This window comes from Natrix helvetica, assembly GCF_964273705.1.
Source record: "Natrix helvetica genome assembly, chromosome: Z".
In the NCBI taxonomy this organism is placed as follows: Eukaryota; Metazoa; Chordata; class Lepidosauria; order Squamata; family Natricidae; genus Natrix; species Natrix helvetica.
The window spans coordinates 118,757,520-118,778,328 of NC_138554.1; the positions used below are offsets into that span (position 1 = coordinate 118,757,520).

A 20,809-nucleotide genomic window follows, 5' to 3' on the forward strand; every position below is an offset into this window, starting at 1 on the left:
TTTTTAAGTATAAGACGCACTGGAGTATAAGACGCACCAAGGTTTTGAAGAGGCAAATTTAAAAAAAACGTTTTTGCACTCTGCAAACCTCCAAAAATGGCCTGTTTATCGCAAAAACAGGTCTTTTTTTAAAGGGCATGAATAGCCCCTTAGCAGGCTTGTAGAGTATTCCTGGGAGGGGGGCAAAACAGAGCAAAAACGGCCTGTTTTTCGCAAAAATGGGCCCGTTTTTTGTCAAATAAAGGCCTTAGGAAGCTAATAGATTGCTCTTGGGAGCTGGGGAAGGGGCAAAATTTCTGCCCTCCCCAGCCCCCAGGAGCTCTCTGAAAGCCTCCTACAAGCTCTGCACGGCCATTTTGGTGAAGGGGAAGGGTTTCAGGAGGCAAAAAAAATGCTGTATTCAGTATATAAGACGCACCCAGATTTTAAGCCTCTTTTTTGAGGGAAAAAGGTGCGTCTTATACTCCGAAAAATACGGTAGTTCTTTCCTCTTAGAATCACAGCGCTAGAAGGGCCTCAGAGATCACAGAATCTAACTTCTTCCTTGGAGCTGGGCCTAATAAGGCCCTTCAGGGGCCTACTATATACCTTCAATATGAATACTTCCAGTGAACAGAAACATGCTAATGATGAGGCAGTTTGTTTCACTGGTACACAACTTTTATTTTGAGAACGATCACCAAATCTTTCAGAGAGACTGAGATTTTTTTAGACTGTTTCATCATTAGATGTTGCCTTTTAACAATGTTGCTCTGTCTTCTTTTAATAGCGGCTTTTAATCAGTTGTTGATTTTTAAAAAACGTTTTAACCTTTAATGGGTATGTATTTTACCAAATGTAAAAAAAAAATCCCTCTGACAGATATCATCAACTTACAAATAATTAAAAAAATATGATTAAAGACTTCTTTCTAGGGAAAATACACCTAGTACTTCAGTTCATATCAAGACTTTATGGTTCTTCCCATATCAATCTTATGTCTGTCCCTGCAAAATATCCATTGTAGTCCTACAAACATATCCCTCTCCCTCCTTTGTCAAACAGCCAGTTGAGTTTTGCACTACAAAGATTTGTTGCTGGAACAAGAGAACACAACATCTATATTATGTAGCAAATTCCCAATTCACCAATGGTCCTTTATTGGCCACCCAGGCCAATATTTTGGATGCTCTGAGCTTTCCTGGACAATAAAAATAAAGGGAAGTTGCAGCCTTGTCCTTACCATGAAAGTGTGTCCAACTACCCAGAGTAAGAACCAGGAATAAGGAGAAGTAGATAGGCAGTAAATCACAGGAGAGAGAACAATGGAAGGGCAGATAGCATTTTGATCAATCAGTGTTTTGTGTCCTTTTTGATTAGTCTACTCCATACCATTGTTTCGGGAGAATGCCCATATCATTTTCATGTCTCCTCAAACCAGAAAACTGAGGCTGTATGTGTTGGTAGAGCACATACAGTCATTTATGTACTCGGCTCCGAAGGCATTAAAATGAGCAATTAAAAGAGGCATAATTCATATTTGCCCAATATATTAACAGAGTTCTCTTTGATCAGAATAAAAAACAAGCACTTCCTACCAAAGGGGAGAGAAAGATTATTTGCCAAAGATCCCTTGCCAACATTCATAACAGAGGGCCAAATCAAGTGTTAATTTGACTTCTCATCCCTGGCCCTCCCACTCATTTGAAAACTCATCTTAAATTAGTTCAAACACTGACTCTAAGGGTTATGGAAATTCATTCCACCAGCCAGGCGCCAATTGGTAATTAATCTATGACCACATAGTGAGAGAGAACACAGCACAAATCACCATTTCAACTGCAGATAGGAAAGCATAAGAAAATGAATGCTTACTGTGAGATGTTTCCAAAGGAGAAAAATACCCATTATCAAAAGAATTAAAAGAGATGGTTAAGGTGGGGGTAGAAATGTCAGGTGTATTAGGTCACAATTTAGACCAATGTTTCTCAACCCATATGAGCACAATACATTGGTTACAAAGCTTTGCATCTCTTCTTGTGCCAGTCAAATCACTATCGCTCTTGACAAATCGCAAATACAAAAATTTATTCTGAAAAGATGCTATTAATGTTCAGGGATTCCTCTTTCACTACTTGGCAACATAGCCAATTCTTTTTAACAGAACCTAGTTTGCCTATGATTTTTAAAGGTTGTGAGGATAAAGGTTCTAAAGATAAAGACATAGGTAGTATCTTTCATCAATCCAGTTGCAATCCCCCTAAAATTTGTCCAAAACATCCCACTTAGGCCGAGGCGCACAACTTTTCTAGGCCAAGGGCCAAAACCACATTTGATTGCAAGATGATGGACATGTTCCAAAAAGGTACCTCTGATTTGATTTAAAAGGACAGGTAATTTAAATTATTTTTTTGTTATCCACTTACTCTTCAGTTATTTATCCCTAATTTCTACTACCATATTAGCATTAACAAATCCATAACAACTTACAGTACACACTTGGACTTCACCCAAGGTTTTTCAGGAATAGGCGTTGACTCAGATTGTACACCTGAGTAGTAAAACAGCATGCTTTTAAACAGTCCAAATTCTCCTATTTTTCACAGATATCAAGTGTACATTCTCATTTTTGTGGGAATGTTTTTTATGCTTTAGTTGAGAAGTTCCCTCCCCTCTTTCCCTTTAACATTGCAGTGTGACAAACTAACCTTTTAGTCATGAATGCTGAACATCGAGCAAAAACAACCATCAGAATCCCACTACAGTTTACAAGACTTGGACATGGTTCTTGGAGACAAACAGTTGGAGAGAGAAAAGAGCACAGCTGCATAAAATGAACAGAAAAACAGCAGGACTCCCTTAAGAAAGAAAAATGGGAAACGGTTAGTAGAAAGATCCTCAGAAATAGAAAAATCAATCAAGTGAAGAATATTGCTCTCTGGATTAGGAAGGAAGAGTAAGATATTAAGAACTGAAAAAGAAAGGATAAATTTAAGAGGACAACTGAATGGTGGGAGTTAGAAAGCCTGTGATCCATGCTTGCAGAATTAAAGTATTAAAGTCAAATGAATGTTTATTCACAAATTGCTTGCTGCATCAGCTACATACTAAATGCTATTGGTGCAAAAGTGGAATCCAAGCACAGGTGAACTGATCCAGAAGTGCAAATACTAATTTTGTAGGACAGGGATGAATTTGGTATGCAATGTCTGTATCCCAGGTAGTTAGAAATGGTCTGAAAACACAAGGCCAGAAAGATGTAGTAATGCCAAAGAAATAACTGGACAAGCTAAAATCCTTCTTACTTAGAAGTATTCTTTGAACTTAACTCATGTCTGTAGGTCAAAAAGAAATTTGAACAACCTTGGCTACTGATAGTTCAGCTTCCTATTCCAGATATCATACATATTCATAACTCAAAGTGAAGGAAGTATCTACAGTAAACAATGGCAACCATCCAAAAAGCTATTTGAATTCACTCCTGAGGCCTTGGGCAAGCAGAGAAGAATTTTTAACTTTTTTTTGCTTTCAACAGCTGTGTGACCACATGCCTTATAAGAAATTGCTTTTGGAATCCCCCAGTTTCTATATTCATTTACTATATAGCATTATGAGAAGGGGAGGTCACTGCATCTTGGAAAGGAAAAGTAAATTTTGGATCAACTCTAACCTCCCACACTATAAAAAGAAAAAGAAAAAAATAATATGGGGTTGGTCAGTTTTGAATTTCAGTTAACTAGTTTGAAACCCACTTTAAAATACATTTGAAGTATAACTTTAAGTAGGCATTAATATAGGTTAAAATTTCTAAGTACCTCCAGGAAACTTCCTGGCAGTAAGTAAACCAACAACTGGCTCAATGTCTTTTCTTTTACATCACCAAGAAAATGGGGAATCTGAAGCTAGCTGGGATAAAGAATTCATTATACTAGTAAAGTCAATGCAGGAGCTTAAATTAAACATCGTTTCTAAAGATTCAGCATATTTTATTCAGGAAAGGAAAAAAAAACCCTATTAAAATACAGTTTATTAGCATTACCATATCAATCTACTCATAGACACACAACATAAGCATAAGTTTGGGAAAATCCACTGTGAAAGCTGTTTTAGAAAAGGATGAATTTTAACGGGACTATTTCATTTTCTCTTCCCAATGTAAGTGCCCAATTCTACTTCAAACCTTTGGAGAATCTTTGGAACAAATTTGAGTGTATAAGAAAAACAGGGAAATTGTTCTTTCAGTTCTGCTAAAGAAACTACTGGTAATTCATCAAATTTCATCAATTGTGCTTGCAATCCTGTTTTAATTAAGCTCGGAGTATGTATTTATACAGTAACAATACCCAGAATTCTCAGCCATCTTAACCATAACTAGGAATTCCAGAAATTCTAGGCGGAATATAGCTGTGGAGAATTAGACCGAGGAAAACTGCAGTAATCAAAACACATTTCATTAAATGTATTAGTTTTTTTTTAAAATAAAAATTACTTACCTGATAACTTTTCACTCTGACAAAGTCAACTTTCATGGAGATGAACCTTTCTGAGTTTCTACTGAGGTTCTTAATATGCTCCACAAGATCAGCACAGAATTTGTAGCCACCTTTAAGTACACAGAGAACCACGATGTCATTGTATCCAATGTCTTGCATGATATCTTTCGCCAAACGTTCTATCCTAAAGTAAGAATTAAAAATAAATATAAGTAAGTTTTGGTCTCTCCAGTTCACATGTGTTTTTTTGTGCAACGCAACTATAATCAACTTCATACACAATTACCAGAGGTGGGTTTCAAAATCCAATGCTACTGTTTTGCTCATGCTCGTGCTCACGATGCTTCTGCGCATGTGCAGAAGCGTCTGGATGGGTGGGCGGAGCCTCCCGCTGACGCCACTACCAGTTTGGCCAATCTGAACCTAACTGGGAGCAACCCACCTCTGACAATTATATTTATTTTTGATTCTCTTGCAGGGTATAAAAAGAGGCTATTTACAGGACCACCTCTATTTGAATATACCTTACCTGTTCCACCAGATCACATAAAGTAAGCATACTCTGGGATTCTTCCCTTAAATGTTGCTATCTCATGGCCCCCAGGATATGTGCATTTTCTGTGGCAGCCCCTACTCTGAGGAACACCTTTCACTTTGAGATCCAGTAGGCCTCAATCCCTTAACCTTTCTGAATGGTGTTAAGGGAGTTCTTCTCCCAGGTTCTGGGATAAGTAAAATCAGAATTGGAAAGTTCTGTTAACTGCATCCAGGAAGATTGGTTACAGTGTAAGGTTTTTTTAATTTCTAACAACTAGACACAACATTCCCCCAACACAGTCAAACTATTTCTAAGTCTGCACTACTATTACTCTTCTCATCATTCCTATCACCCATCTCCTCCCTCTTACGACTGTATGACTGTAACTTTGTGCTTGTATCCTTACGATTTATAGTGATTGTTTCCTAATATGATTTGATTGCATATTTGTACCCTCTGACTATAATTAAGTGTTGTACTTTAAGATTCTTGACGAATGTATCTTTTCTTTTATGTACACTGAGAGCCTATGCACCAAGACAAATTTCTTGTGTGTCCAATCACACTTGGTCAATAAAGAATTCCATTCCATTCCATTCTATTACTTTAATTATTTTATGATTTGTGTAGTCTTTGCTTTTATACAACTGTTGTGAGGCATTCAGCATTGTGATTAGCCGCATTAATCAATCAACCAATCAATCAACCAATCAATCAATATTTGACTGCAGCTTAGTGCATAGTGCATTCAAGGTTATGCAGTAGAAGTTGGCTGCAGCTTAGTGCATTGTGTATTCTTATGCAGTAGAAATTGTAAACAATATTATATATATATATATTGATTGTTAATAGTGGATATCACTGGAGAAAGTGGGCCAAAATGTTTACATTTTCAAAGGAGGGGAAGATTTGGGGTTAGCTTTAATGGAAACAAATAAAATGTGCTTTATGCCTAGCTCTGGTGGTATAATTCTAGGCGGTATCCAACACCTTCCAGAACCTGGCCAGACTTAACAACTAAGCAAGATCAGACTTTAAAATACTTTAATCAGTATTTAAACAGGAGATCTTTAAGAAACCTCTAGAGGTGTCGGCTAGACTAGGAAATTAAAAAGAGAATATGAATGAATTAATTCTATATTGGGTCAAAAAATAGCATGGCAGTTATCAGTACAGCTGAACTCAAAAGAAACTTCACTTCCTACACATATAAATATAAACATATTTATATTTGGGTGAGAACCATCTATTAAATTGGGTAACACTTTTACCCAAGAGGATCCGAATTCTTATGTACATTATTACTACTCAGAAGCATGCTTCATATGCAGCACAATTTAGGATTCGTCTGTCAAAATGCAGCAGAATTTCACAGCTTATTATATCAAATCTTCAACCTATGTTGATTATCTGGTAAGGGGCATAGCAATTTGAAGCCAATGCTGTTTTAATACAGCAGAAAAATGTTTCTTAAGAAAATCCCTTTCCATCATTTTTCTCTGCACCTTGAGTTGTATCTTAGACATTTAGCCTCCAGGCCATTATTTACATTCAAATGTCTCACACAATAATAATTTATAGTTTACTCTGGAGGATAAGTGATCAAGGCGTACTCCCCATTCACCAAGAACAAAAGCATAATTTTGACAGTTTATTTTAAACTGTAAATTATTATTTGAAACAGGCAAATCTCTCAGCATTTCTCACCATCAACTATGTTGGCTAGGGTTGCTAAGAGTTGTGGCCCACCCATCTTAAGGCATGAAATATAAAACAGACCTTTTCCCACTTAGTTTTCTACTTAGAGGCAACCATCTAGAACAGTGCAGAATGGATAGATCTGAAGATTTATAGTTTTAGTTTTCACATCCAAAATATAACATATAACATCACTGGATTTCCTTGGGCAAGAGTCACTTTTTCAGAGGACAGCATTTAAATTTAATAAATAAATATGTCACATTCAATTGATTCAAACATGCTAGTAAGTCTAACTAAATTAGGTTTTGAACTAGCATTGCACCAAACTAAGCCACTCTAGTTTATTCCATCAATCATGGTTACATTCCAGTGGTGGGTTCCGGATAACGGTGCAACCAGTATGGTTGCAACGCGGCCCGGAGTCTTCTACGTGAATGCACGCAGCGTGTGCGTGCGCACAACGCATGCATGCATCTTACCTTCCAGCAATGCCTCCACGAGCCTCCGTGATGCTCCAGCTGCTCAGCAGAGCATCGCACAGGCGCTATATGTGCCATGAGTGGATGTGCCGAAGATGTGCTCCGGGCAGGCACCGATACGCCCATACCGGGGTGTACCACCTGCAACCGACTACTGTTACATTCAAACTTAGTTTGGAAAACGCTGTAAACCTAATTCCTCTACTAATTGGCAAAAAAAACCTTCCCTGGGGCAAATTAATGTATCAGAAATAAAAACTTCTGTTTAAAAATGGATATTCAACCCTATTTATAATACCAATATTTAATGTGATATCTGAATTTGTCTGGAAATTACCTACCCCAATAGGGAAAATATATCCTTTCACTGGCATTGTTCCACTAAGATCAGGAGAGAAGTAGCAGCAAATGCCAAGAGAATGAGCCTTGACATTCTCTGACTGGACATATTATGCCCTAAGCCCACTGACTCAGATCTAGGAAGTTTTAGGCAAGAACAAACATTCTTGAGGGTACCCAAGAACAAAATCAAATTAAAAGATGGAGAAAGCAGACCACTGAACAAAGAATAATATTAAAGGAGAATATGGACGAAGGATCTGACCTCCATTATATTACCTGGAGGACCCTGAATAGGTTGAGAGTTGAGTGCCTAAATGTAAAACTAATATACTCAATATACTAATATACTCAAGGGGAAGCTCTTAGCAGATAATATCACACTATGTAATTATGGAAAGATGTGTATAGTCAGGGCTATGGTTTTCCCAGTTGCAATGTATGGCTGTGAAAGTTGGACCATAAGAAAGGCTGAGTGCTAAAGAATTGAGGCCTTTGAACTATGGTGCTGGAGAAGACTCCTGCGAGCTCCTTGGACTGTAAGGCGATCAAACCAGACAGTCCTAGAGGAGGTCAACACTTACTGCTCTTTAGAAGGCCAGATCCTGAAGATGAAACTCAAATATTTTGGCCACCTAATGAGAAGGAAGGACCCACTGGAGAAGAGCCTCATGCTGGGAAAAATGGAGGGCAAAAGAAGAACGGGGTGACAGAGAATGAGTTGGCTGGATTGAGTCACTGAAGCAGTAGGCCTGAGCTTGAATGGATTCCAGAGGATGGTAGAGGACAGGAAGGCCTGGAGAAATGTTGTCCATGGGGTCATGATGGGTCGGACACGACTTTGCAACGACTAACAAATGTAAGTATGCGGAGATACAGAATCTGGCTGGCATATTGGCTACTATCAGAAACTTGTACTGAAAATGACTTATTTTTGGCCAACAACAAAGCCAAGGTGGCGACTTCATTCTGGCAATTTGAAGTTTGATCTAGACATGGAAGAAGAAATTTCTTTGGAATTTAGCCACTCCTCTACGGAAATTCTGAATGGCAGAAATGAAGAGAGACTTACAAAGAGACTTCTTCAAGCTATCTGCTGAAAGGACAAAAATGAAAATGGACAAGTAAAACAAAACTATGATTAGTTATTAAAGGATTGTACATGTAGAAAATATAAATCATAGGTTTTAAATCCACCAAAGTTTTTTACCTGTCAACAATGATCCCATGGGGTATGAGCACATAGTCAAGATCTCCACAGTAATGCTGTGGATACGTAAACAGATCCAAGCTATATCCTGGCCAATCATCTGAAATCTGCAAGCAGATATAGGTTGATTAAAATAAACATTTCTGTATTGCATTGCAAATATGTTACCACACTTATCTAAGAAGCAGACGTTTAAATATGGAGAATGAGGTAATAAGGAGAATGGAAGATATCAAAATCTTGTTGCTATTGGGTGTCACCTGCCAGTGAATTCACTGCCTAGAATTTTTGGGAATTTGTGCAACTATTATAAGGCAACCAAGGCAGAGGAAATGTATTTAAATCAGGGGTGAAATTCAGCAGGTTTTGGAGAACTGGTAGCGGAAATTTTGAATAGTTCGGAGAACTGGCAAATACCACCTCTGGCTGGCCCCAGAGTGAGGTGGGAATGGGGATTTTGCAATATCCTTCCCCTGCCACGCCCACCAATCCACAGCCACAGAACTGATAGTAAAAAAATTTGAATGTAACCACTGATCTAAATGAATTAATCAAAAAATCAAGCAACCCAAAGAAAAATAGGGGCTTCAAATTCTGGTACATCAAAAGATAATGATAGTTTATCTTAGTTTTATGTGGAAATCCAGTTGCTATCACTTATTAATAAGCTATGCTTAAAAGGAAACCATGGCTGAACACAATGGATGGCAGCAATTGTGCTAGCATGTATTAAGACCTGCTGTCTCCTCACAAAATGGCTCTACCTCCTCAAAATTTTATTCTAATTCATTTTTGTAACTGTTAAGTTGAACCACACAGGCAAATCTTACATAATTTTGGCATTCTTAAATTTTGATGATTCTAGAATTTCCAGGGGAAGATGGTATCCATGGTCAGACTGTCTTGGCCTCAATTTCAGTACAACATACTGGGATCGCATTAGTCTTGATAGTTGATGATTCTTTAAATACTTTTATAAGAATACAGAATACCATTTCTAACCTTCAAGTGTTGATATGTGCCTAAAAGTATTGCAAACTACTACGGGAACTTCCAAACTTGGATAAATTGCCTCTGAACAGCTTTCATTAAAGATGTTGGCAAGAAACATCTTCCAGTCCATCTGGACAAAAATTCAAGGTTAGCATGCCACTTTGTCCAGAATTCTGGGAATGTGGAAAACAATCCACAAAAGTTTATGGCATAATTTTTCATGATTCGCGGTTTTTTTAGACAGCTCCCCTAGTCAAAATTTAGGCTGGTCATATCTGCAAAGGATTGCAGCATATTGATAGTACAGCAACAAATGTGCCTAAAAATCCAGTCCTCCAGCACCCTAAGTTCACATTATCAATATCTTTCTGACAAAAGAGCCAATTTTCTGCAGGTTTTTTTTTCCAAAGTAGGCTTTAATGAGAATGGAAACATTAAGGCTTATAGAGGCAAATCATTTCCCCTTCAAATCAAAAATGACTTCCATGTCTAGTCTACAGATCTTGAATTTCTCAGTTGTCTTCAATCAAAGTATTAGCTAGTCCTGGTCCAACCCTGCATAACCCAATGGTCAGTGAACATTGACTGAAATGTTAGTGGATTAATCCCATTAGAAGCCCTACAGATGGTCTGAAAATTGCATTGTTATAGCTGACCATTTGGGGCCTTTTTTCAAGGAAGGTTTACGGGTGGAATGTAAGCAGTTTGCTTCCCCCAGCCCTCTATCCTTAAATCTCAACCCTAAAAAGGAAAAATTCTGGTCCTCTTCCGCTCAGAGAACTCCTACAACCTTTTACAAGGTCACTTGGCCTTGATCCTTCAAAACTGCCTACCCTTTTTCTAAAGCAAGCCAAGCTGTACTCCTAAAATAAGCATAGAGGTAGCATTCTGAGTACAAGAAATTTTCATTATTAAGACAAGCTGTTTTTGTAATGTTAACATTATGTGTAACATCCTGATTTAGCCATGCTTAAATTTACTGATTTAGTGAGTCTATTCTAAATATGTTTAACCCAAGAGTCAACCTTATATAATTGTTTTGTGTCTGTGGAATATGGAAATAGGAGTGATATTCCTGTATTTTCTTTTAGATTTCTCTATAAGGGGAACATATATTCTCAGAGACGTTCATAGTATATTAAATAATAATAATAATATAATATAATATAATATAATATTATAATATAATATTATAATATAATATTATAATATAATATTATAATATAATATTATAATATAATATTATAATATAATATTATAATATAATATAATGCAAAATTAATATAACGTAATATTAATATAACATAACATGACAATATAATATAATTAATATAATATAATTAATATAATATAATTAATATAATATAATATGACAAACAAAGCCAATGGGGAAGCCAGATTTACTTAACAGCTATGTTACTAAGTTAACAACTGCAGCAGAGGTTGGATTCTAATGGTTCAGGTGAACCGGTACCTTCGACGATCAGCTGGGAGTGAACTGGTTCGCCTCAACGATCAGATGGGCCTATCTGCTCACCCATGCTATTTTCCTAACTTTATCTTCTCAGCTGATTAGCGCAGCAGAGCAGATTGCCGCACGAATCAGCTGTGTTACTTCTCCGAAGAAACCAGAAAGTGAAGATTTCTTCAAATTGTGTATGCGCGCACGCACACAAACTGCGTGATCACCGCACAGGTTGTTAAACTGGGAGGGTCCTACCACAGAACCGCAGTGGTTCACCTAACAGCTGTCTCACTTAGCGACAGAATTTTGGGTTCAATTTTGGGTCATTAGTCGAGGACTATCTGTAAAGAGAAAGGTAACAAAAAATTCTGCTTTAAGAATCCTGCAGCCCCTAGTACTGTACACTCTAATAAATATAGGTCATGTTTTTTTTTTAAAGAGAAATTTTGGCTCTAGTATACAAATCTATTATATAACTTATCCTAAGAATATTCATTTATCTTAGTGAGCTAAATGTGCATGAGAACATTGTCAATGATGTGATCAAGGTCGTAGTACAGAAAAAGAATAGCCCCTATTTCCTAAATGAGATTCCTATAGCAACTAAAGAGATTTCTAGCTTGCTTCTGGAATGATTACCTTGCTCTCTTCCTATTAGGTGATGTTCTCAAAATTAATATACAGCTATGAAACAGAACATAAAAACTGAATGCAGCTTCAAAAAATTAGAACCAACAGAACACACCATAAAAAGAAAATTCCACTGGGGTCCTATACAGTAAGAGTGGCAAGGGCTGAAGCTTGCAAGGATACAATACAAATAAACACAGATTGCTTTATATTTCAAAGCAAACTACCTTGTGTTTAAACCATGGTTTATTACATAAACTGTTCATAATCTGCTCTTCTCAATATGGTGGCAAGAGCTTGCAGATAGATCCCCCTACCAAAGATGTAGGCTAGAAATTTGTCAATATTTTTTGTGGAAAATTTTCCACTTTATGCGTTTGGTTTGATTTCAAAATTGGATGAATACGGCTTTCCGGATGATTATTCTAAAAAAGAGAGAAGGAGCAATTTCATGATTGTTTCTGGTTGTTTCCAATCAATAGACTAGAAAAGCTACAGAAAACTGAAACAAAGTGATAAGTTGCTGGGTTAAAAAGTGTATTGTGCCTAAAAACACTAGTAAACTTCCATTACCAATAATCATCAACATACAATTGTTCATTTAGTTACAATGGCACTGAAAACCAATGCAGCATCTCTGTGATTAAATCAGATGCTTGGCAACTGTCATATATTTCTGACAACTCCAGAGTCCTGGGTCATGTAATCATCTTTTGTGACCTTCTGACTAGCAAAGTCAATGGGGAAGCCAGATTCAGGAAACATTCTGTTACTAACCTAACAATTGCAGTGATTTACTAAACAACCACGGTGCAAAAAAAAAGTAAAATGGGGCAAAACTAACAAATGTCCTGTTAGCAGTGGAAATTTTGGACTCAATTCAGGGGTGAAATGCTACCGGTTTTGATCGGTTCACCCGAATCGGTTACCATTTTTAACTACGGTTTAGAAATCGTGCGGCATAGCTGATTGTAACACAGCTGATCATCGGAATTACCAGTTTGCCCAAACCGGTAGCATTTTTTACTACCGGTTTGGGTGAACTGGTAGTTCCGACGATCAGCGCCTACAGTGTGCATGCGCACGAAGCAAACTGGTAGCAGATTTCAGAGCATTTCACCCCGGGCTCAATTGTGATTATAAGTCAAGAACTATCCATATTTGAATCTGGGGCTTCCCAGTCCTATTACTATTTCCCCAGAATTATTACACAGACACTTAAGAAGGCTACAGTGTACTTCTCAAGTGTATATTTTGGGTAAAAAAAAAACCTCAGATTTAAAGATGAATTATCATCCTCTACCTTATATTTGAATGCCAAAATAACATATTACTAAAGCTAGAATATAGTTCTGTGTCTACAGAATATTCACCTAGAAGCAACTCCTGCTGTGTACAGTGAGGCTTATTTAGAAGTGCACATAGGACTGATCTGTTCTGTCAACAAATCAGTCAGGCACTTTAAAATTTCTATCAAAATAGAAGTATGTAATAAAAATTTTGTATAATGTAAAGTTTAAAGTATATACATTTCAGAGCAAAAAGTTTGCACAGCACAATTAGTTCTAAACAGTATACAGATAATCCTTAATTTACAGCCACAATCAACCCCGAAATTTCTGTTACCAAGTGAGACAATTGTTAAGTGAGTTTTGCCTCATTTTATGACCTTTAATGTCGCAGTTAAGTGAATCACTGTAGATTATAATTTGGTAACATGGTTGTTAAGGTTGGGAGGTTGCAAAAGATGATCAAATGACTCCATGACATGGCAACCATCATGAATAGTTGGCAAGCATTCAGATTTTATTCACATGACCCAGGGGATGCTCAGCGATCATAGGTGACTTTTTTCAGTGCCACTGTAACTTCAAACGATCACTAAATAAATAGTTGCAAGTAGAGGACTATTTGTATTTTAGAGACTTTTTTTTTTTTGCAAAACAAAATAAGATTTTTCTGAAGTAAAAAATTCTACAACTGCTTCTTCTCATCTGTCTACTTTTATAATTTAAAGTATGTGACAGTGCAATTTCACACCTAGTAGCCATATTAAAAGAGGTTAAATCCTTGACTTAGTATTTTGTCCATAATTTCCATTGCTAAGCAAGAGAGTTAAGTGAGCTGCACCCAATTTACAAACCTTTTCCCATGGTTGTTAAATGAATCATAGTAGTTGTTAAGTGAGTCATGTGATCATTAAGAAAATCTAATTTCCCCCATTTATTTTACAAGTTGGAAACAGGCTGGGAAAGTTTCAAACGGCAATCACAAAGCCCTGGGATCCTGCAAAAATCATAAATACATGCTGGTTGCTAAGGGCCCAAATTTTGATCACATGACCATGGGGATACAGATATAAGTGTAAGGAGTGTTCACAAGTCACTTTTTTCAGGGCAACTGTAAGTTCAAACAGTTGCTAAATGAATGATAATAAGACAAGGAATACCTGTAAAGATGTATTTGGGTCAAATTTTATTGCTGTCTACACTACGGTTTTTTGAGTATTATAAAAGTGTATTCATTTAGGAAGTTTTCAAACAATTAATATCCCCGATATTCCTTCCTATTCTCCCCTCCAAGTACAACCCAGCCCAAATCTGCATTGATAATTAATATCCTGCATTCATAAGGGTGCTTATTTTAAAATAAACACATGTGCAATTTAGTCTGAGACTCATGTGTTCAGGAGGCAGCCATATTTATTATTTAAAAAGTCAAAGTATCACTGAATATTAAATCAATTATGGTACTAAAGCTATAATGCCCCTTTATAAGCATCTTCTAAGAACCTCCAAATCATCTCCCTAAAGAACAGTACAATCTTCCACCCACCTCTTTCTTAAGATAGGATTGTTTTATTCAGGTCATTGTAATGAATTAGTGAGGGGAAACACACCTCCTTTCTTCATAAGCGTTATACCAATTACGCAAGAGGACAACACTGCATCACGTGTAACTTCTTCAGTTCATGGGGGGGACGGGGGGGCGGCGGAAGGGAAGCTGTGCAAATAAACCCTCTACCAGAACTGATGCGATTAAAGTGATTTAGTGTGATGCATGAATGCAGATCCTGAATGCGTGGCTTTTAAGGGACGGGAGGGGGGAGGTGACGTGTCTCTGCTATCCTTGAATTCCAAATCATATTCACTTATGGAGGGAATCGGTGAAAGATTTTCCTGCCCACAAGATGATCGTGTTACACTCAATTAGGAAGAGGATCGGGAATCGTTCTGTGCTGTGCGGTCGTTCAAAGTCTGCAACCCCAGGCTACCTATTTCTCCGAGAGAAAACAAGCCACATCGCCTTCCATGGCTGGGTGGCGAGCAATGCAATTGTTAAAAACCTGCGCCCCCAACTCGTGGCAAGGAACTTATTCCCAGCGCACGGCTTCGTAGCTCCCTTTGCTTTCATTCTGGGTACCCTAACGATGAAATACTAAAAAATCCCCCGGGTGATCTAAGCTACCGACCGAGGCGGGAGAAGGCAGAAGCTGAAGTCTGGGGGGGGGGGGTGTCAGGTGAGCGAAGCGTGGTCGGGTGGATGTCAGGGTGCTGAAGGGACTGGGAGGGGAGCCGGCCTGGCTATCGCGCCTGCAACAACAGCTATATTGCGGCAGGCTGATCCGGGAGTGGGTGGGTGGGGAAGTTTTCATTTACCACGACCCCTCGGCCGCTGCTTCTCGGCGCCTCTGCCACGCTACTCCTGCCGCTCAGCCCCGCCATCTTCACAAGGGGCTGGACAAAGCCTTGAGGAGGGAGAACAGAGAGGCGAGGAGGAGGGGGAGGAAAACGTGAACGCAGAGCCCGGCCTCCTTTCTCGCTCCGATCGGATGTGGTGAGCCGTAGGAGGGAGAAGGCAGCGCGGCGGCGGCGGCGCGCTCAGGCTGGAGGAAAGAAGAAGCTATTGCCAAGCAAACCGACCCGGGGAGGGAAATCAGTGAAGCAGCTCGTAGTTGCTTGAGTGCAATTTTTCCCCCTTCTCGGTCCCCGGCCGAGCTCTGTAGGTCAGGCTTGGCTCGCCTCTTCCTCCATCGGGGGATGAGGTACAAGCAAAGCTGGCTTCTGTAGGGGAGAGATCCCTTCCCGGCAAAGCCCCGTTTGAACCGGGATTAAATTTGCCTGGTCTCCTATTCCGCGGCCCCTCTTCTCGCCTTCCTAGAAACGGATCGGCGTATAGAGTGGCAAAGTCTGGTTCGTTGAATAAAGCACAGGTGGAATAGATATTTGATCTAGTTGTTGCACACCTAGCCTCGCTGGACAAATTGTATTTCACTATAGTGCTGAATTATAGCATGGTTTGTTTGGCGTTGACTTTCAGCATACAGCAAGCCACAGTCTAGCTTTAGAAGTATTTAGAATAACAGAGTTGGAAGGGACCTTGAAAGTCTTCTAGTCCAACCCTCTGCTTAGGCAGGAAACCCTACACCACTTTAGACAAATTGATATCCAACATCTTTAAAATGTCCAGTGTTGGAGCATTCACAACTTCTGGAGGCAAGTTGTTCCATTGATTAATTGTTCTAACTGTCAGGAAATTTCTCTTTAGTTCTAAGTTGCTTCTCTCCTTGATTAGTTTCCACCCATTGTTTTTTGTCCTACCCTCAGGAGCTTTGGAGAATAGCTTGACTCCCTCTTCTTTGTGGCAGCCCCTCCGAGCTTTTGTCTTACTCTATTGGTTCAGCTAGCCTTGCTAATGGCCTGTCTTAAACTGGTATGAGTCAAACTAAGCCAAGCAGAGAGAGGGCATTACATTCTGTAAAACTTTACATCTTCTTAGCATTTCCTTAAAGAAGATGAAATATATGACCCTCTGATGAGTCTCAAATAAAAGTTTACTCACTTTTATTCTTGTGCTACAATAATAGGGCAAAGGAGCCAGTTCCAAACCCTGGCAGTTCTATATGTAAATATAAATGGAGTGACATTCTTTGGATTCTCAGAATGTATTTTGTCCAATTTCCTGGAGAGGGGGAATTGAATAAGAATGTTTGCCTTGTGTCTGTAGCTCAAATGTTTTTTTTTATTATGACATTTTTTCCTCTATAATCAGCAATACTGATGACCTTCATGAAAGAATACACATCTGTTTAAAATGGAATGAGAGCAGCTTTGCTAGATGCTTCATTGTGTGTGAAGTACAGAAAAGAAGCCTTTGCCAATATAATCAATATTGTAATCCATATAATAATAAAATAAGCTATTACATAAGGATGGATGACTTTGTGCCTTCAAATCAGTGTTGACTCTCAGCAATCACATAGATTTTTCCCCCCTGAATGAACTCCCAATTTAGCCCTTAATGTCTTCCAACAATTTTGCTGTAATTGAGTCCATCCACCTTGCTGCTAGCCATTGTCTTCCTTGTTTTACTCATTTCTCAGTATCCTAGATTTCTCAAGAAAGTTAGCTTTTCACATAATGTGTCCAAAATATGATCCTTTGAACCTGGTTATATGGTCCTTGAGTGAAAATTCTGGATGGCTTTGTCCCAGTATCCATTGTACTTTGGTAGCTTTCTGTCATGAGTTTCAAAGCCCTCTAGGTAGAATTATTCAGATTCATTTTGGATTCAGACTCACCATAGCTGAATCCTGTGATTGATGTACACACATACTAAATTCCATAAATGTGTCTTCTCTGATTTTAACTTAGGTGAATCTAGCCATTGTAGTTTGCAAACTTAGGTTTATGATTTAGTAGTTTGCTTGAAACTGGCCAATTGACCTTCACTGAACAAAATGTGATTAAATAAAGATGGCCTAATGCAATGTGTGAACCAGGATACAGTAGTCCTCAACTTACGACCGTTTGTTCAGCGACCATTCAAAATTGTGAGAGCTCTGAATATAGGGACTTATGATCTTTGCCTGAAGTTGCAACTATTGCAGTGGTCCCATAGTCATGTGAATAAAATGTATGCACTTGGCAATCAGCTTCCCTTATATCTGACTGCAAGGGCATTGCATTCTCCCTGCCTTTCTCCTCCCTCCCATCATGCCCCATTGGGTCTTTACAGGTCTTGGGCCTGCTTCCTACCTTACTGGTTCCTGCACTCTCATCCTACCTTTTTGATAGATATCCTTTTGGAAGTAGCTGTTCCACTGTTCAGCTCCCTCTGCATGCAACATCCCTGAAGGGGGGTGCTATTTTGGGAGCAGCTGCAATTAATCTCTTGTTGGGGAAGGAGACTAGGCCACTGTGTTTTTTGGCCTCCCTAGAGGCCACATGGTGCTGTTCTGGAAGCGGGTCCCTTTTGTGAGCAACCACAATTCATTGCTGCCTTTCCAAAATGGTTCCTGCTTCTAAGATGGCATCATGCGGCCTCCATTGTCTAGGAGGAAAGCCTCATGGTGGAGTAGCTGCAAGGCCCATGGCCTTTGGAATGGATAAGTAAGCCTAAGGCCTGCAGCTAGGAGAGGGAAGCAGATCATGGGGTGCCTCAAGGAGTAGGGGAGGCCTTGGGATTCCCATGACAAGCCATGTGTAAAGTGGGTGGTGCTGCAGTATAAGATTGGGCCTATGCTAGGCCTCCTAGGGCCTCCCCCACACCCGAGGCACTCTGTGCTCTGCTTATTGACCCACACAATGACTTAATGACTGCATCAGGAAGAGTAAGGATGGGGGTCATTAAGCAAGGTAATTGTGAGCATCTCACTTAGTAACCATCAAGCTTGTGACTGTAATTGACAGATTCCATTATGGTTGTAAGTAGAGGACCACCTATATATACTTTATGATGATTAAAGGTTTACAATAGAATAGAATAGAATACAGTTAGAAGGGAATTTTGAGGTCTTCTAGTCCATCCCCCTGCTCAAGCAGGAGAAACTATACTGTTGTGTCCACTGTCTCGCGGGCGTGCCCACGCACAGGACACTCCTGATTGGCTGAGCTGTCAGCAGCTGAAGCGGGAAAACGCGACTCACTGATTGGTTGCCATTTGACAGCTGCTCCTATATAAAGCGCTGCAAATAGAGGCTGCCTCTCTTGTTGCCGTTGCTGTTCGTAGCCTGAGTTACTGGTTGTAATCCAATAAAAGGATTTGTTACTGTTAGCCGAGCTGTGTCACCTCAGTCCTTGTCCATCCAGTCACCCTCCAGAATACTGGTGACGAAGGTGGGATCAAGGTTGAGGTAATCGCTAAAGCCACCCAGAGAGAGAGCTGAGGCACATTCGAGATGAAAGCTGCCTCCCATCACTAAACCGTAACTCACTGTGAGGCAAAAATATATTTTTTTCCTGTCCTTTTAAGGATGGCGGTATTAGCCGCTTTCTCGGCTTTCAGCCTGGCAACGGAGACATGGGATGCTTATCTAGAGCATTTTCATTGTTTTTTAGAAGCCAATGTCCTGACTGAGCTGTCCAGCAGCCTGGTTTTTGAGCTCTTGTGGCCAAGAAATCTTTGGAATGGCTAGGGCTCTGGTCGCACCGCAATCTGTTCATTCTGTGCTGTAGGAGACCTTGCTGTCAAAATTGAAGACTCGTTACTCCCCTACCCCATCTCGGATTGCCCACCGTTTTGCGTTCAGGCAGAAAGAAGGCAAAAGTGTAATTGATTACATAACTGCTTTAAGAGCAGCCATCTTATATTGCTTTTTTAATAATTTAAAGGATTCCCTTCTGGAGCAGTAAGTATGCGGCATTAATGATCTCCGGCTGCAACGCCGTTTGATCGCACACACCAAGTTGAACCTACAGACAGCTTTAGATGAGGCTAGGGCATCAGAAATGGCCGAGATTCACAAATTCCTGCCGCCATCCACTAGTGTCAGCCGCCCAGAGGCAGTGCACCATGACAATGAGGTAGACACCCAGCATTCATCCAAATCTGACTCTGAGGTGAGCCGTGTTAAAACGGCTGCAGACAGGTATAGGAAGAAGAAAGTTGCGAAGAAATCACTTCAGCAGCCTTGTAAAGGTTGTGGCGGCAACCATGTCAGAGCTAACTGTAATTTTAGGTCTGCTATTTTCCACCGTTGTGGCAAGAGAGGGCACCTTGCTAAAGTGTGCAAATCGCGCTCCCCAATGAGGGAACAGATGGTGGAAAGATCCAGAGGCAAAAGAACGCCTGTGCGCACTGTCCAGCCGCATGAAGTTGCTTTGCAATTTCCAAAGACTCCACTCTCCCTGAGGTCTCTGTCAGCCAAGCCTAAGTGAGTTCGGATAAGATTTACATTAAGGTGCTCCTGGAAAGGGCTCCTTGTAAAATGGAAATTGACACTGGTTCCGCACGTTCCATAATAGCCTGGAACACTCTTAAGAGCTTAATAACAACCATTTCAAAGAAACACCTATATTTGTGTGCCATCAAGCTACGAGATTATCAGGGCAATCCCATTCCCATTGTGGGAACTGGGACCCTCAAGGTAGCCAGCCCCCAATTCCAAGGCAGTCTGCCTCTCATTGTGTTACAGGGCAGCCTGTCCACCCTGCTTGGCCTGGACTGGTTCATCTCTTTGGGGCTTGCAGTTTCCGGTATCTACTCAACCACCACCAATGACTTCAGATGCCTGCAGGAAGAATTTGCTGTTGTCTTCACTGACTCTTTGGGTAAATATAAGGGAAGCCTTATATCTTTACATTTGGATCCCCAAGTAGCCCCAATTTGGCTTAAACCACACAGGGTACCTTTAGCACTTTGCCCTAAGGTTGATGCTGAGCTAGATAAGCTGATTGCCCAGGGTATTTTAGAACTTGTGGACCATGCACGTGGTGCCAGTCAAGCCAGAGAGGTCTATTAGAGTATGCGGAGATTTTAAATGCACTCTAAACAGAGGTTTGCAAGCACACCCCTATCCTGTTCCGGTGCTCCAGCAACTACTCCACATCTTAGGACAGGACACTCTCTTTGCCAAGTTAGACTTGGCTCAAGCATACCAGCAGCTCCCTGTGGATGATGCCACAGCAGATGCGCAGACAATAGTAAACACATTGGGGAGCATTCAGGTGCAGGCGATTACAATTTGGCATTCATGTAGTC

General features: G+C 39.8%; 1 protein-coding gene across 1 annotated transcript in view; it reads right to left on the minus strand.

The window, feature by feature from the left end:
* PRTFDC1 (phosphoribosyl transferase domain containing 1) overlaps positions 1-15,560 on the minus strand; it is a 69,038-nt gene extending 53,478 nt beyond the window's left edge. Inside the window, exons 1-3 of the mRNA XM_081969888.1 lie at positions 15,487-15,560; positions 8,740-8,846; positions 4,473-4,656 (exon numbers count right to left, since the gene is read on the minus strand). Coding sequence (XP_081826014.1) covers positions 4,473-4,656; positions 8,740-8,846; positions 15,487-15,552 — 357 coding nt within the window. The 5' untranslated portion in view covers positions 15,553-15,560. The remainder of the gene's footprint in view (positions 1-4,472; positions 4,657-8,739; positions 8,847-15,486) is intronic.
* Positions 15,561-20,809: the final 5,249 nt, after the last annotated feature.